We start from the raw sequence: 16,561 nt of genomic DNA on the forward strand, positions 1-16,561 counted from the left end.
CTGGAGCCTATCAAACCATTTTCCTTTTTTTTCAAGCAAATGTGCTGATTTTGTACATGAATAAAAAGATCTTGTCCTCCCACATGAGCATTCCCTCCATTTGCTAAAAATTAATTTTAAGATGCCCTTATATATATATGGGAAAGTACATGATGAGACCATTTACCTTTGGTACAAGGTGGTCACAATAATTCGTGACCATTGGATGTAAAATTGGGTGGCTCCATTTATTTCATTGAATGTCTAAAATGTGGCTCTTTAGAGAAAAAAAAAATTTTTGACGAAAAAGTGCGAATTGAACTTAAATTACAAAGTCCTGTAAATTTTTTGTAAAATAGAAAAAATTACATTGAGTAGTAAATAATTATTGAAAGTCTATAAAGATCCACAAAAGTAGGTAGAAGATGGATTATTGAAAACTTAAGATTCTTAATAAAAATTTGGACTTTCTAATAATTTTAAGCAAGGGCGAGTTGGCTCCTTGAACTTGCCTCGGCCATAGGCCGAACCCGAGTTAATTGGTTAAGCCCGAGTGGACTTGGCTGAGCACTGAAACACTACTTCTATTTGTCCCCATATAGAGAATTTTATGATGAATTTTTAATCTTTGTTCCTTTGTGGATTTAAATAGTTATAATTAAAACTTTTTTTTGTCCTTGTATAGAGAATTTTATGATGAAATTATAATCTTTTCCACCCTTGTGGGTTCTATAGCTGCGGGGCAATGACATAATGCAAAGTCATGCTGGATAGAACTACGGATGCCTCTCAAAAATCCATCGGAAAAAGTAGTTTAATGTTGAAAAACCCTTTGAATGATCATCTCGACATCGAGATGTATGACTATGAAAAATAAAAAGATTTTAAGTCTCATAAATAGTACATTTTACAACATATTATCTACACCGTCTATTTTCAAGATTTTCATATGTTTATAGATTGAACTATTTTTTAAATTAAAATTTTTATAATTTGATATAAAAATAAATTTTGAGATAATCCTAAGAACATTTTACATCAAAATTATATACCATGATAAAATTTGGAGGTGCACCTTACCTCTCTACACCTACAAATGCATCCATCCATATGCAAATTGCACACATGTTGTAATGGCTAGTCATGTGATGAAGGGTAAATTTTGATATTTCATCTATCTATGTATGGGAAAATATCAATACTATACCTAAAACATGATCTTGCAGAATGTCTAGAACAGCTATCAAGATAATATGTTTTCATATGACCATTTTACTTTTCAAGACATTTATCCAAGTTTTTAAAAATCATAGAACGAGGAGGAAAAAAACTGTTTAAAATTAAGTTTCTCGACAACCTGCATGATCTATTCAGTTCTTTTAGGTACTGACATTTTATTTTACCTTTTGGTATGCTAATCTTTAATGAAATGTTTTTATAGGAATTTATGTATTCGAGAGGACACAACAAAATATCTTTTGAATCTAGATGTGAATTCAACAAGTTATGCCCCAAAAACGCCATCCATGTGAGAGGACTTCTTAGGGTACTTCTCTTAGGTCAAAGTGGGAGAGAGGTTGATGCGGTTATGCACTCTTCGAATAGGAATCAATTTTATAAAATATCTTGGCTTTCGTGCTTTGGTGGGTCGTCCGAGATCCTTTCAATGACCTATGTTGATCCTTTCAATGACCTATGTTGAAAGATTATCTATTGCTCAGGGCAAAACTGAAGGTTGGAATATCTTTTGGATCTTAAATTTTGGAAATGCAGACTCTAGAACCCAAGGACCAACCTCAAAAAAGAAAAAACTCATGTTGCAATTTAAAAAAAAATCAAATATTAAGATTGAACAAGAACCCTCCCATCCTTGGACGGAAGATCTAAATGATCAAGAAGTTGAAATCCAAGTTTTTTCTTTAAAATAATGATCTAGTTATATCTAGCAGGATCCCAATGTTTTGAGTCTAAAAAATTGTCCTAGTTATCTGTGACGCCTGATGGAGTTGTTGTACAGTATGCTCCCACAGGAGCTTTGCTTTATTCGCGGATGAAACTTTAGAAAATGCATATTAGGGTTGGGATTTGTGGATCGAGATTTGGGGAATTGACCTAATATGCAGTTGAAACAAAAAATAGCCTCCATTTTGATATGTTCATAGATTCTGTGAAAGAGTCCGGTGATTTTATCAGGAAATCAAGTTATTTAATTAGCCAAATTTCTAGATTCACGCCCATTTTATTATTCTTATGTTTTATAATTTTCGGTTTTATATATGAAAAAACAGTATCTACAATTTCTTTAAACAAGTTCCACCATATGATCCAACCCAATCCCATCCGATCCAGCCACCGAGGTTTCAAAATATTGCTATCCACCGAAGTTTTAAAATCAGCAAACCGGACTGAAGCCAGCCTGTTTGGATCGAGAATAAGCTTCGATCTGGTTCAACCGATTCTTTGACAAAATTTTGACAAAACTGGCCGATTTGTCAAATAACTTCTCACACTTTATTTTCTAATATTTTTTATTTTTTTAATTTTTTATTCGTATTAGATTGCCGATCCCACGACAGGTTTTACCGAACCCTGTTTTTCAAACCTTGCTAAAAGAGAACATTGAAGAATGCCTGCAAAGGCCACCGATGGACGCATATGTTTGCTTTCCATAGAATAAAAATGAGGGGAGCAGTTGGGAGCACAACCCGCAAGTTCTCTAAGCGCCTCTTGTCGAACCGGGACTAGGCCCAGCATGGCCCTACCCTCGGGCCATAGTTGTCCTTGACTCGGGCCAGGCCCTTGTTTTTAGGGCCGGACTGGGGCACGTGGTTGATTGCAACCCATATTTGCACATTTTGCGGTGTTTATATAAAAAAGTCATAAAACTCAAAATCTATTTTTTATGGACATTGTTTCTATGCAGCCAGCCCGCATATTGTAGAAATGCGGGCTTGACATTAAATATACTTTTTAAATATAATTTGATTCTAATTTTTAAAAAATATATGATCTTTGATATGGACATCATGAATATTAAAAATAAAATTTTTTTGAAAACTATAAATAATAATTATATTAAGAAAACATTTGAACCGTTTGTCACACTTGTTTTCAGATGGACCACCTATTTGCATTCATTTTAAATTGATGATTTATACATGTGGACGGCATATTGTACAAATACGATCCGACCCGCATGAAAATTTTTTCCATTTTTTACAGAGATTGTGTACAATGAGACCATTTACTTTTAGAATAAAGGAGTCACAATTACTTATAACCATCCGATATGAAATATGATAGCATGGATGTGTCACAACGTTCGAGAAAATTTATTTTTAGCCTTGAGCTTGATCAATAAAATAAATGCAACCACCTAATTTCCCACCCAATGGTCAAGATTAATTATGACCACCTCGTAGATAAAGTAAATGGCCTCATTACATTTTTTTTTTTTGATAAATAATCCAAACAATTTTAGAGAAAATATCTCATGCTCCTATTTTTAGGTTTCATTTCACAATAGACCCAAGGTTTTTGAAAATATATTCATACCCCCTATTTTTACAATTCATTTCACAATAGACTCACAGTTTTAAAAGATGGACAAACTTTATATGCTTCTCCTACAACTTATATATTTCCTCTTATCCAACCGTCCATTCTGAATGGAGGGCTAAGATTGCCCTAATCACAATGTCACGTCTCTACATTATTTTATTTTTATTTTTATTTTAGATACTATTTTCACACCAAAATTTGTACGTTCAATCCTCTATTAAACTCGTACTAGCGAAAAATATAAAAACTATATTTTCAAAAAAATAAAATGACCTAATGCTTCTGAAAGTTTCAAGATGTATTTTAGTCATTATATTTTATTGAAAAATTATTTTTAATATTTTTTGATAAGTGCGCCCTAATGAGAAGATGGCACGTACCAAATTTAATATCTATATAATTTGTATAACAAAAATTAAAAATAAAATAATTTGAGACATCAGATCTAAGATCAAACGGTGAGTAGTCCTCTTGATTAAAATTTGACAGCTGGATGGCAGTTGAAGCATAAACCTTTGCCTCAAAAGATATATTGGGGCATAAAAATTGTAAATTTTATTTTTTTTAATCCCTTAAATTAATTTAAACATGTTTTTTAGGCTAAACTAATATAAAAAGATGTATCTTTTCTAAAAATCATCCTCTCAAACTTCTAGAGAGAGAAGATTCATAGAGGTGAGAAGTTACAGGGAGGAAGAAAAATATAGGAGGAGAGAGAAGCGAGAGATACAGGAAGAGAGAGCAAAAGCGAAGTTTGAAGCTATATGAGTGAAGAGAGAAAGAATTGGATTTAGAAAGAGTTTGTTTTCATCACATTTGTTTAAGTTCAAAAATAAGTTTAAAGTGATTGGGATTAAAAAGATATATTTTAAGAGTAATGATCTTATATGATTTTTTTCAACTCATGTGTAGAGGATTCCAAAAGATCTCCATTAAAGTTGACACATAACTCTAAAAAAGTTATCACATAGGTATGAGACTTGATTGTTCTATACATCCGTACCAAATTTAATGGTGATCCTTTGTGGTCATATACACATTGGTCGGAAAAGGTGATATAGGATCATTTGTCATATTTTAAACTATAAGTTTCTCGAGAAAAAGACTTAAAAATAAAAGTAAATTTTTCTTATTTCCTATTTTAACCAAATAATTTATCACCACGAGAGAAAATGGGAAATCTCAAAAATAAGGGTGGAAAGATATCTTTCGAACTTAGGGACCTATTTTAACCTAATAATTTATCACCACGAGAGAAAATGGGAAATCTCAAAAATAAGGGTGGAAAGATATCTTTTGAACGTAGGTTTTTTTCCCTATCTTCTATTCCCTATTAAGTTTGAGTTATTGATGATTTATTACCACGAGAGAAAAATCGGAAATCCCATGCGGAATAAGTAACTGGGGGATCCTTTGATTAAAGAACCCCTCTCTCCCGCAAAAGCCTCCCTCGCCATCGCCACTCTCTCTCAAATCCCTGTCTTCTCTCCCGCAAAGCCTCCCTCGCCACTCTCTCTCAACCCTCTGTGTCCGTTCTCACAGACCCACAAGCTTTCATCTTCTTCAACGAGGTATGCTTTTTTTGGCTTGCGTTGCGTTTATTTATTTATTTTTGCTTGTTTTTAGTATTCTTCACTAATATTTATTTATTTTTGCTTGTTTTTAGTATTCTCCACTAAGGTAGGTTTCCCTCATACAAACTACATACAAAATACCTTATCTTCTTAAACAAGCTTATGGATTTTATTCTTGTGATTTTCCTGGTTTTTCCCTCTAGATGGTGCTGATTTTGTATTTACCAATGCGAACATTCTTTTTCTATGATTTCCGCATGAAAATTTGTTGATTTTCTATTGTTGGCTTAATTTATCGAGTATAGAAGCACAATTTGTAAATTTGTCCTATGGAAAAATGTGGGTATGGGTTTTTATTGTTGTTGTATTTTTGTGTTTTTTATTTTATTTTATTTTATTTTTATTTCTTGCTGGTTTTTTGTTGTTTTCTAGAAGCCATTTTGTGATTTCTACTGTTTGTTGAAATTATTATTATTTTTTCAATTTTGTCCTGAAACTAGAAAGAGCTGAGTCAGATTTACTCTCAAAAGTATCAAATAAGCCTCCAAGTCATTCCAAAATTAAGATAATGGATGGGTACTATCGCTCATAACCCTCTTTCATCGGAAATAATAAACTGTCACAAGTAAGTATTAGATCATAGTGGGGGTTGCAATCTGGGTTGTTTACAAGATCATTGTATTTGGTGCTATTGTGCATAAATCGCTTCAGGTGGTGCTTATCAAGTTTCTGCAAAAATCTTCTCAAGTTCTGTAAAAATTAGGGTTTATTTTGATGTTCCTAGGATTTTGTCTCTCCTGTTAAATATATGTATTTTCATCCCTTTCAATGTTTACCATGTATATTTTCATGTTGCTTTTCTTTAGATATTCATTTAATGATATGATAGAATCCTGGTTTGTGGCATTGTGATAAATTAGGGTTTAGCTTAATGTTGTATTGCTTTCTATACATACATAGTGAAGAGTGTTTCCATCTTTAAATTGTTCTGTTTGGATTTCATATTTTTTCTTGAGCAAATTAGATGGAAGTAGGTTTAGGTTTCTGTGGTTATTCCTGGCATGTATTTTGGGTCTGTTGTTTATGGGTGCTTCTGCAAAAGCATGGTTTCAGGTGATCTTGTCTAGAAAATTAAAGCATGGTTTGAGGTGATCTTAGTTAGGCATTGTTGTGGTTTAGGTATGATTCTCATATGTTTGAATGGTTCTTAACCATGTATTAGAAGAGAATTTACCATTATTTTTATTTCAGAGTGCCATTTTCTGTGAAATATAAGATGTTGGGTTTTATTTAATGTGATTCTGCAAGTTTTTGTGCTTGTTTGTTTATAGTAATTAGACTTTAATGTATTGTATACTACTACAAATCAATTCTTGGGAACTTTGTTTATTTTAATTTGGCCTGAGATTTGATTAACTATCATGCTTTATGCAGTTCGTGGGACAGTTTATCCTAGATGGTGTATCCCACAAAAATGATTTTTTAGAGGCCAGATTACAATATTATAAACAGAGGATTTTAGTAGGATTTTTGAAGGGATTGAGGTTGAACTGTATATATTCAAATTCTTAACCATAATGGAAACTGATTCTTGTTTTTGTTTCTTGTGTATTTCAAGTTTTGGAAGTTAAGACAAGATAGCTGTCTTTAAAGTAGTTGCCTTCCTTCTTTTAGTGTTTTTGTGTTCTCAGAATTTCAAATTTTATGGTTATAGAATGATTGCCTGTTTAATTCCAGTTAGATAATTCCTTAGTTTGTTATTCATTTTGGTTTCAAAGAGCAATAGAATTTTGAATGGTTACTTTCTCCTGAATATCTTAGGATGTTTAGTATTTTCAATTTGAATAAAAAACACAGGGATACTATGGGAATAAATTAATTGAAATATCCATAAACTGTTTTAAAACTATTAAAGGAAATTTCTCAAAAAAATTGTTAAAGGAAATTTCTTATTATTTTGTTATAAAAGAAACTATTTATTGCTTGAATTTATGGAGAAAATCACTATTTCTCTCTAAATTGGCAGAAGAAAGCTATGAAATGCACCGTCCATTACTTTGGATGATGTTTTATATTTTAAGATCCAACTAGTCAGTGTGCCACCTGCAAGAACTTGGTGTAATTGAATTACTATTTGATCAAGTAAACTGTCCTCTCTTTGACGTAAACCTTCTGTCCTTGACTCTCAGCAATGTCTTCTAACCATGTGATTTAACTAACAGTCGTAGAAATAAGGTGGTCCTGTATTATTTTCTGAATTTCTTCAATTTTTGAACTTTGGACTAGATTGTGTATGTTTAGAGAGATTGACAGGAATTAGTATGTCTAATTTTCATACTTAAATATAGCAGAGACAGTAATTTTGTATTAAAAAAAGATGAGTCTTTATTGGTTAGGTGTTAAAAAGATCAGGTGTCATTTAAGGATGCTGATACTTGATCATTCCAGAACTAGTTTGCACCCTGTTTCTTATGTTTATCTAAATCTTCTTTGGTCAACTTTATTTAAAAAAGAAAAAAGAAAAAAGAAAACCTCCAGTGATGCAGCGATCTTAGGAATATTGGATATTGATTTAATGTATTCCTGAATTCAGGCCTTCGGGATTTCAGTTTTCAAAATTATGCTCTTTTGGTTGACCATATGCACTGATTCTCCACTTTTATGACAATGCTTAATGCTGCTGATGCATTTTGGTTTCAGAGAATATTTTGAAGGGATCATTTTCTCGTACAAGCAATGGCTACATCATCGGGTATCTCTTCCTATTGCCGACTTTTGCTGTATTGTTATGTTAACCGGGCGGGGCTTAATCTCCATTTTATTGAATAGAATAACGCTCCAATTGATTTGTTTACCTTGTTTCCTCCTAGACATCCTACAAGTGATCTTCAACTACCAATATTTATATATCAAAATCATAGTTATTTTCTTTCTACTTGTGCTTGGATTATATGATTTGTAGGATTCAGTGATGCATCTGTAATTTTATTAGGACAAGGGTGCAGAATTTTCCTAAAGAAAAGAAAATATGACATTGATGGTGAACAATTTTTAGATTACGCTCTTTTCTTCTGAAGATCAGATTTGGATGTTTGCCTCTACCTGACGTAGACCCTATTCTGATCCTGGTTGACCATTGGACTATTTCTCAGCTTGACGGTTGACTTTTGCACTGGATTAGAAATGGAAACAATCCAGTATGTTAGTCTGGCTGGTTTGACCCTTGGACCCATTAGTTCCTGTAATTGACCCTGAAATGGGTGTTTAAATTATATAATTTAAGAATAGCAGAACATGGTGGGCAACTAGTTGCAATTTCAGCTAGAGACAACTACTTGCAATTACAGCTAGAGAAAACAACTACTGAAGTGGCCAAACTGGCTGTGGTGATCTCGACAAAATTTATATTGGTTCACAGTATTTTTTTAATATTAATTGGTAGACCAGAACTGGCTGATTTGATTGAACTGGAAGTTTTTCTCAGTTTTTTATGGCACTGGGTGCTTCTTGATAATGTAATTGACCAACCCTTTTAAACTTTGCCCAACTCAAATCTGCAAATTCCCTAATTTGGAAGAGGTTCTTATTAACCTGACCTCTTTAGGACTTTGGATTTAAGTATTTTTTTCGAGATATTACTAGAGGAGATAAAGAGTTGTTGTTATCTCTCTTTTTAATCATGGGGTATAAGCTGAAAAAGAAGTACCATTATAATGGACAATTAGTGAGAAGCATAAATTTTAATCTTTTCTTTCGGCATTTTTCAGGGGCATTTAAATCCAGAGAAGACCATCGCAAACAACTAGAGTTGGAAGAGGCAAGAAAAGCAGGGCTTGCTCCTGCAGAAGTTGATGAAGATGGCAAAGAGATCAACCCGCATATTCCACAGTATATGTCATCAGCGCCTTGGTATCTCAATGCTGAAAGACCTGTAAGTCTTCTTATAATTGACCTAGCCCTTTTCTCTATGTATCCATTTACAGTAATTGAGGAGGCCCAAGTGCTACATTTATCTTCTGTTTCTTTCATCAGAGTTCTTTTCTATATGAATCTATTTACAGTAACTGAGGAGGCTTAAGTGCTACATTTAACATGTATCACATGACTTCTGTTTCTTTCATCAGAGTTCTTTTCTATATGTATCTATTTACAGTAACTGAGGACGCTCAAGTGCTACATTTAACATGTATCACATTTCTTTCATCAGAGTTTGAAACATCAAAGGAAATGGAAATCAGACCCAAATTACACCAAGGCATGGTATGATCGAGGTGCCAAAATATTCCATGCAGAAAAGTATAGAAAGGGTGCATGTGAAAAGTAAGTGGAGAATTTTGATTTAATTGTATTAATTTTCTCTAGTTTTTTTATTGCTTTCTTAGAATTGGAGGATAAATTGGAGAGGATAAGATATATTTAACCAGGAGAGGATAAATTCGAGAGGATAAGATATATTTAACCAAGAGTTTTAATGAGAAGGGACCGATATTTAGTCCAACTCAGTCCAAGTCAAGATTGAGCCACTTGTGAGGGATATTCCATTAAAAAACATAAAATTTAAAGAAACTGTAAATTCTAAGAATGGGGAGAATTGATGGCCACTCTCTTTATGTCTCTCTCCTCAAATGGCTGGATCTACATAATTATGCGTGGACTGTAACCAAGAGTTTTAATGAGAAGCAGTCCAAGTCAAAATTGAGCAAGAGTTTTAATGAGAAGTAGTCCAAGTCAAAATTGAGCAACTTGTGAGGGATGTTCCATTAAAAAACATAAAATTTAAAGAATGGGGAGAATAGATGGCTACTCTCTTTAGGTCTCTCCTCAAATGGCATGGCATGTACCTGAAGTTGGTCTTTCACTCCAGAAATTGTCTAAGTGGCTGCTTTCGGATATTCAATATATCTTTCACGTCCAAACGAAGTGACTTCTCTTTTTTTTTTTCTTGAGTGTGGGATGTGCTTGGATATCCAACCTCCAAACCTGTTTCCCACTTCCAAGAAAAAAAAAATCACGTGGCTCTTTTGATAAAAAAAATTGACGAAAAGTGGGAATTGAGCTTAAATTACAAAGTCCCATAATAAAAGTAGAAAAAAAGGTACATTACGTAGTAGATAATTATTGGAAGTCTATAAAGGTCCACAAAAGTATGTAGAAGATGGATTATTAAAAAATTAAGATTCTTAGTAAAAATTGGACTTTTTAATAGTTTTAAACAAGGGCGAGTTGGCTCCTTGAACTTGCTAGGCCGAATCTGAGTTAATTGGTTGAGTCCGAGTGGACTTGACTGAGTACTGAAACACTACTTCTATTTGTCCCTGTATAGAGAATTTTATGATGAAATTTTAATCTTTGTTTCCTTTGTGGATTTAAATAGTTATATAGTTAAAACTTTTTTTGTCCTTGTATAGAGAATTTTATGATGAAATTATAATCTTTTCCACCCTTGTGGGTTCTATAGCTGCGGGGCAATGACCCATGATGCAAAGTCATGCATGGATAGACCTCGGATGTTGGGAGCAAAGTGGACTAGTAAACACATAGCACCTGATGAGAAAGTCGAGGCATTTGAACTCGATTATGATGGGAAACGTGATCGTTGGAATGGTTATGACTCATCTACTTATGCTCGTGTGATTGAAAGATATGAGGCAAGAGATGAGGCAAGAAGAAAGTACCTTAAAGAGCAGCAGCTGAAAAAGCTTGAAGAGAAAAACAATAATCAGAATGGGGATGAGGTTAGTGATGAGGAGGATGATGAAGATGACTTGAAGGTTGATGAAGCCAAGGTTGATGAGAGCAAGCAAATGGATTTTGCGAAGGTAGAAAAACGTGTGCGCACTACAGGAGGTGGAAGCACAGGAAGTGTTAGGTAGGTTTTTTTATGTCTCAGTGTTGAATGCACTTTTTTATTTTATATTTTTGATAAATGCGAGTCTCATTTTTGGCTAATTGTGTGATGAAGGGTAAATTTTGATATTTCACTTATCTATGTATGGAAAATATCAGTACTGTACCTAGAACATTTGCATAGATCTTGCAGATTGTCTAGAGCAAAGATCAAGATAACATGTTTTCATATGGCTATTTTATTTTTCTAAACATCTTATCCAAGTTGTTAAAAATCATAGAACCAGGAGAAAAAAAAAATTGTTTAAAATTAAGTTTCTCGACAACCTTTATGATCTATACAGTTCTTTTAGGTATTGACATTTTATTTTACCTTTTTGTATGCTAATCTTTAATGAAATGTTTTTACAGGAATTTGCGTATTCGAGAGGACACAGCAAAATATCTTTTGAATCTAGATGTGAATTCGGCACATTACGACCCAAAAACGCGATCCATGCGAGAGGATCCTCTACCGGATAGTGATCCAAATGAAAAGTTCTATGGAGTAAGTGTGTTGGACTATATTTGCCCTTACTGGCAGGGCTGAAGGTGTTAATGGCATGCCTTGAGATGTCGCTATATTCTTATGAGTGTGTTGTATTTTTTAGGGTGATAACCAATACAGAGTCAGTGGGCAAGCATTGGAGTTTAAGCAACTTAACATGCATTCCTTGGAGGCTTTTGAAAAAGGACAAGATATTCATATGCAAGCGGCTCCATCTCAGGCTGAGTTGCTCTACAAAGAATTTAAGATCAAAAAAGAAAAATTGAAGTCTCAAGTGAAAGATACCATTATGGAGAAGTATGGAAATGCTGCCTCTCAGGAAGAACTTCCTAGGGAACTTCTCTTAGGTCAAAGTGAGAGAGAGGTTGAATATGATCGTGCCGGAAGGATTATAAAGGGACAGGTGAGTTATTTTGTGTTTTATAATAGGGAACCTGTCAAGTGTTTTCTTTCATAACTGTAGCTTCTTTATTCTACAGTAACTATATGGCATTTTAGTAGTGAAGCTCAATTTTGATTGTCACTTATTTAAAAGAGAAAAGAGAAAAAGATGGATGGAGCTTTTATTGAACTAGATGAGTCTTCATACTTTTGCATCTAATCTATGTTTTTTAGCTTTTGTTCTAACCATGAAATACATCAAGTATTGTTACGCCATTATTTGTTATTTTATTTGCATAGCTCACACTTTGTGGTATATTTATAGGAGAAATCTCTTCCCAAGAGCAAATATGAGGAGAATGTATATACTAATAATCACACAAGTGTATGGGGTTCTTGGTGGAAAGACCATCAATGGGGCTACAAGTGTTGCAAGCAAACAATAAAGAATAGCTACTGCATTGGTTTAGTTGGAATTGAAGCTGCAGAAGGTGCAAATGATCTCATGAAAGAAAACATGGCACGAAAAGAAGCCTTAGAAGGTTTGTGAAATGCTCAATGCTCTCTCTGCTGGTTTGAATCACAGTTTTTAGGCATGTATAATTCTTTTTTGTCAAATAATTTGTATTCCTTGGTTAGGCATGTATAATTCTTGCTTGTCAAATAATTTGTATTCCTTGGTGATAATCTATGATGTTGCAACTTGCTTTACAGAGAAACCTGTACAGACTGAGGAGAAAAATCTTGCTACTTGGGGATCAGATGCACCTAGTGACCTTGTTCTTGACCAGAAACGACTCTCTGAATCACTCAAGAAGGTGAGAATGTGATGCACCTAAAGCACAGCATATGTCATAGGAATAGTTTATAAAATAACAGAAAACGCCGGTTTATGCATGGGATGTGGTACACATCTAGGCATCCACTATTCATGAACAATTGATGTTGGTGATTAAGATGATGGTCATGAGATCCATAATTGATCTCCACCATTCATTGAGTGCACCTTTTATTCCAAGGGGAATGTTTCTATGTGACCCCAACAGCATATAATTTATATATGTGACCCCACTTCATAGCAGTTCGATCTGAATCAAATGGCTACGATTGTTCATACCACAATGTCACGCCAAACACTGTTTTATGTTTCATTTTTTTTTCTGCAAAACATTTTTGGATGAAAATTTGGGCGTCCCATCATAAAATTAGCGTGAACCTGGAAAAAAAAAAATATTTTCTATAAAAATAAATAACCAAAATGCCCCTGAAATTTTCAGGTGTATTCTGGTAAATTTTCATTTCTGGAAATATTTTATTATCATTTTTATCATGTGCGCCTCTGTCAGATTTATGCATGCCCCAAATTTTGTTTCAAAGTTATTTGTACATTAGAAATAAAAAAATAAAAAACTATGAGCCTGACGGTTAAGTGCTCGCTTATGATATTGTGACTCGTGCCATCTCAGCCGTCTACTCAGATCTGATGGCTGAGACCAAGGGTCACATAGAAAGCCCTCCTTTATTCTACACCCCTAGTGTATGATATACTTTGCTAAAAAGAACTCTGGTGTTTGTAAGGTTACTGAGACTGGGTTTGTGCTATGGCAGGAGGAGGAAAGGAGGAGAGAAGAGAAAGATGAGCGAAAGCGCAAATATAATGTGAAATGGAATGATGAGGTATTGTATCTTCTTCTTTGGTTATATTTTTTATTATGTGGAGGGTATAGTGTGAGCCATATGTTCATCATAAATTGCTGACGCCATGGTTATAAGGGTCATGACCGTCCCATCAATGGATTGGATGGTGATAGAGTGTGAGAGCATCCAACTAAACATGCCACTAATTGAAATCATACATCCTACACTCCACCCTCCAATCCATTAATTGGACTGTTATAATCTTTATGACCATATTTTTATCATGAGTTCATGACTACATCATCCACACTGTACTTCTCCTAGGGGTGACAGCGGGTTGAGGCCTGGTCCCGATTGGACCGGACCCAAAAAAAAAAATATATATATATATATTTTAAAATATTTAAATGTTTGTTAAATATATATGTGTATTATTTAAATTTTATAACTAAAAATATATAGTTATATTTATTTAAATAGTAATTAAATAATATTAAAATATAATATATTTAATAATAACACTGTTCATCTCCCAGAACTGGACCCGAATAGTGTTTGGATCCAATATTTGGACATGGATCCGATCCACCAGGTCCAATTCTTGGACCCATACCTGGACCCAAGTCAGGTCCGGGTCCATTGCCAACCCTAACTTTCCCATATTGTAATGCAAGGGATCGTGGTTTACAATGAAATTATATATAGCTTCCATACCTGTTCATTTGCGATCATTTCCCAGAGAGAGTAATTTGAACCAATATTCCGGTACTCTATATGAAATATATCAAACCAAATTGAGGTGAGACAGACCAGAGCAATGTTGTATCAGACTAGCCACATCCTTGTAATTCGTAGATCCAAATCTAAAAAAGCTTGAACTAAGTCCAGCAACTGAACTACTCTTATTGGGATTGCAGGTCACTGCTGAGGATATGGAAGCTTACAGGATGAAGAAAATTCACCACGACGATCCCATGAAAGATTTTTTGCACTAAAGGCTACCTGAAAATAATTAAGCCTGGCAAAGTTATGTGGCTTAGAAAGCAAGCTTCTCCTTGACCTAAAGCTTCAAGGTCCTTGGCTGGAGTCTGGAATTGCAGAGGCTACTCCAAGAGCATTGCAGAGGCTACTCCAAGAGGAAAATGAGATTTAGCATTGGCATGCACACATTGCTAGTGTTGTTTTTTTATACATGCATGTATATATATAACTTCCATTTCTAATTTTTGGGAAAGTTTTTATAGCTGGGTTTGTCTTTATTCAGTGAGTGTTAACTCTTGGGGGTTCCGTATTGCTTTCAGATTTCTCTTTTTATTCGGGGTTTTTAACATAAAATCATTTTTTTTTTTTCTACTACCCTGGGACTACAATGTACATCTACTCCCACCAGTAAAAGCCGACCTAGAATTAAGTTTGGGACCCCAAATTGTGGAAAAGTAACCTCTTCAACCTGGAGATTAACCTCAATAAGAAACTTTTTCTAATTGTACCCTCTTATGCAATTGAAAAAGATCATATCTTAAGATTGAATAGAGGCCATCTAATTCTTAGATAGTGAGATATCGGTGTTAGAAAATTCAAATTTCAATTGTTTTTGTGAATAATCATCATAGTAATTTTCTAGTGATTTTCAAAAATTTAATATTGGAAAAATTCTTCCAAGTTGGTCTTCTGTTTATGATACTTAGATCTACGCTAAAAAAGACTCGCTTCGATCCTTAAATGGCATTATTTATTCAAGTGCACAAAGACGGTCATTTGGATTTGGAATTTTCTTTTTTGAGGTTGTTTTGTGGATTGACGATTTTACATTCTGAAAATTTGGGATCCTAAAATTACTCCTAGATTTCGTTTTACTTGATAGTGTAACATCGGAGGGAGTGTACAATTATTTGGGTTATTTATAAAAAAAAGGATAGTATACAATGAGATTATTTATCTTTTCTATAAGGTGGTCATAATTAATCTTGACCATTGGATGTGAAATTAGGTAGTTACATTTATTTTATTGATCAAGCTTAAAGTTGAAAAGAAATTTTCTCGAATTTTATGATGCATCCAAGCTATCAGATTTCGTATCTGATGGTTATAAGTAATTCTGACCTCCCTATTTCAAAAGTAAATTGTCTCATTGTATATAATCCTTATAAAAACTGGAAAATTATTTCATGTGGGCTGGATTGTATTTTTATAATATGCTGTTCAAAGGTATAAAAGATGGATGCAAATAGGTGGTCCGTCTAAAAACAAGTGTCACCCATGATTCAAAATTTTTTTTAATATAAATATTATTTTTAGTTTTTAATTTTATTTTATTTTTCATATTCATAATCTCCATGTTAAAAATTATATATTATCTAAAAATTAAGATCAAATTATATTTAAAATAAATATTTATTGCCAACCTGCATTTCTACAATATGCCGGCTGGTCGCATAGAAACCGTGTCCATAAAAAATAGAGGTCCAGTTTTATGACTTTTTTTTTATATAAACACCGCTAAATGTGCACATATGGTAGGGCCATGCCGGGCCTAGTCCCGGCTCGGCAAGAGGCGCTTAGAGAACTTGTGGCATGTGCTCCAAACTGTTCCCCTCATTTTTATTCTATGGAAAGCAAACATTTGCGTGCATCAGTGGCCTTTGCAGGCATTCGTCAATGTTTTTTTTCAACGAGGTTTGAAAACCAAGGTTCGGTGACCATAATTGCCCCTATGGAAAACCTGCTGTCGGATCGGCGATGCAACCTAGAGAATTGACAAATAAAAAATTTTAAAAATTTAAAAATATTAAAAAATAAAGTGTAAGTGGTTCTTTGACAAATCGGTTGGGTTTTGTCAAAGAGTTGGTTTATTCATAGGGGAAATTGAACGGTTCTTGATTGACTGATTCTTGATCCAAACAAACCCAGCTTCAATCCGGTTTGCTGATTTTTAAACTTCGGTGGAGAGCAATATTTTTAAACCTCGGTGGCTGGATCGGATGGGACTGGATCATATGGTGGAATTTGTTTAAAGAAATTGTAGATACTATTT

The 16,561-nt window shown here is 33.9% G+C and overlaps 1 protein-coding gene across 1 annotated transcript; it reads left to right on the plus strand.

Moving 5' to 3' along the window:
• Positions 1–4,983: 4,983 nt before the first annotated feature.
• On the plus strand, positions 4,984–14,786 carry LOC18447235 (pre-mRNA-splicing factor SLU7). Its single transcript, XM_006857336.4, has 11 exons — positions 4,984–5,111; positions 7,815–7,866; positions 8,882–9,045; positions 9,322–9,434; positions 10,573–10,983; positions 11,373–11,508; positions 11,612–11,911; positions 12,215–12,431; positions 12,604–12,707; positions 13,498–13,566; positions 14,445–14,786. The coding sequence occupies exons 2-11, from the start codon at positions 7,851–7,853 to the stop codon at positions 14,520–14,522; spliced, it is 1,608 nt and encodes a 535-aa protein (XP_006857398.1). The 5' UTR covers positions 4,984–5,111; positions 7,815–7,850; the 3' UTR covers positions 14,523–14,786.
• The last annotated feature ends 1,775 nt before the right edge of the window (positions 14,787–16,561 follow it).

The sequence above is a fragment of the Amborella trichopoda genome, chromosome 7, assembly GCF_054954075.1.
Source record: "Amborella trichopoda isolate Santa Cruz 75 chromosome 7, AtrichopodaSantaCruz75HAP2 v2.0, whole genome shotgun sequence".
NCBI lineage: Eukaryota > Viridiplantae > Streptophyta > Magnoliopsida > Amborellales > Amborellaceae > Amborella > Amborella trichopoda.

What these genes read in the sequence shown, in the direction of transcription:
- LOC18447235 (XM_006857336.4), top strand. An exon ending in AGAAAGGGTGCATGTGAAAA is followed by an intron (nt 9,435 to 10,572) that starts GTAAGTGGAGAA and finishes TGGGTTCTATAG; the next exon opens with CTGCGGGGCAATGACCCATG. An exon ending in ACGAAAAGAAGCCTTAGAAG is followed by an intron (nt 12,432 to 12,603) that starts GTTTGTGAAATG and finishes CTTGCTTTACAG; the next exon opens with AGAAACCTGTACAGACTGAG.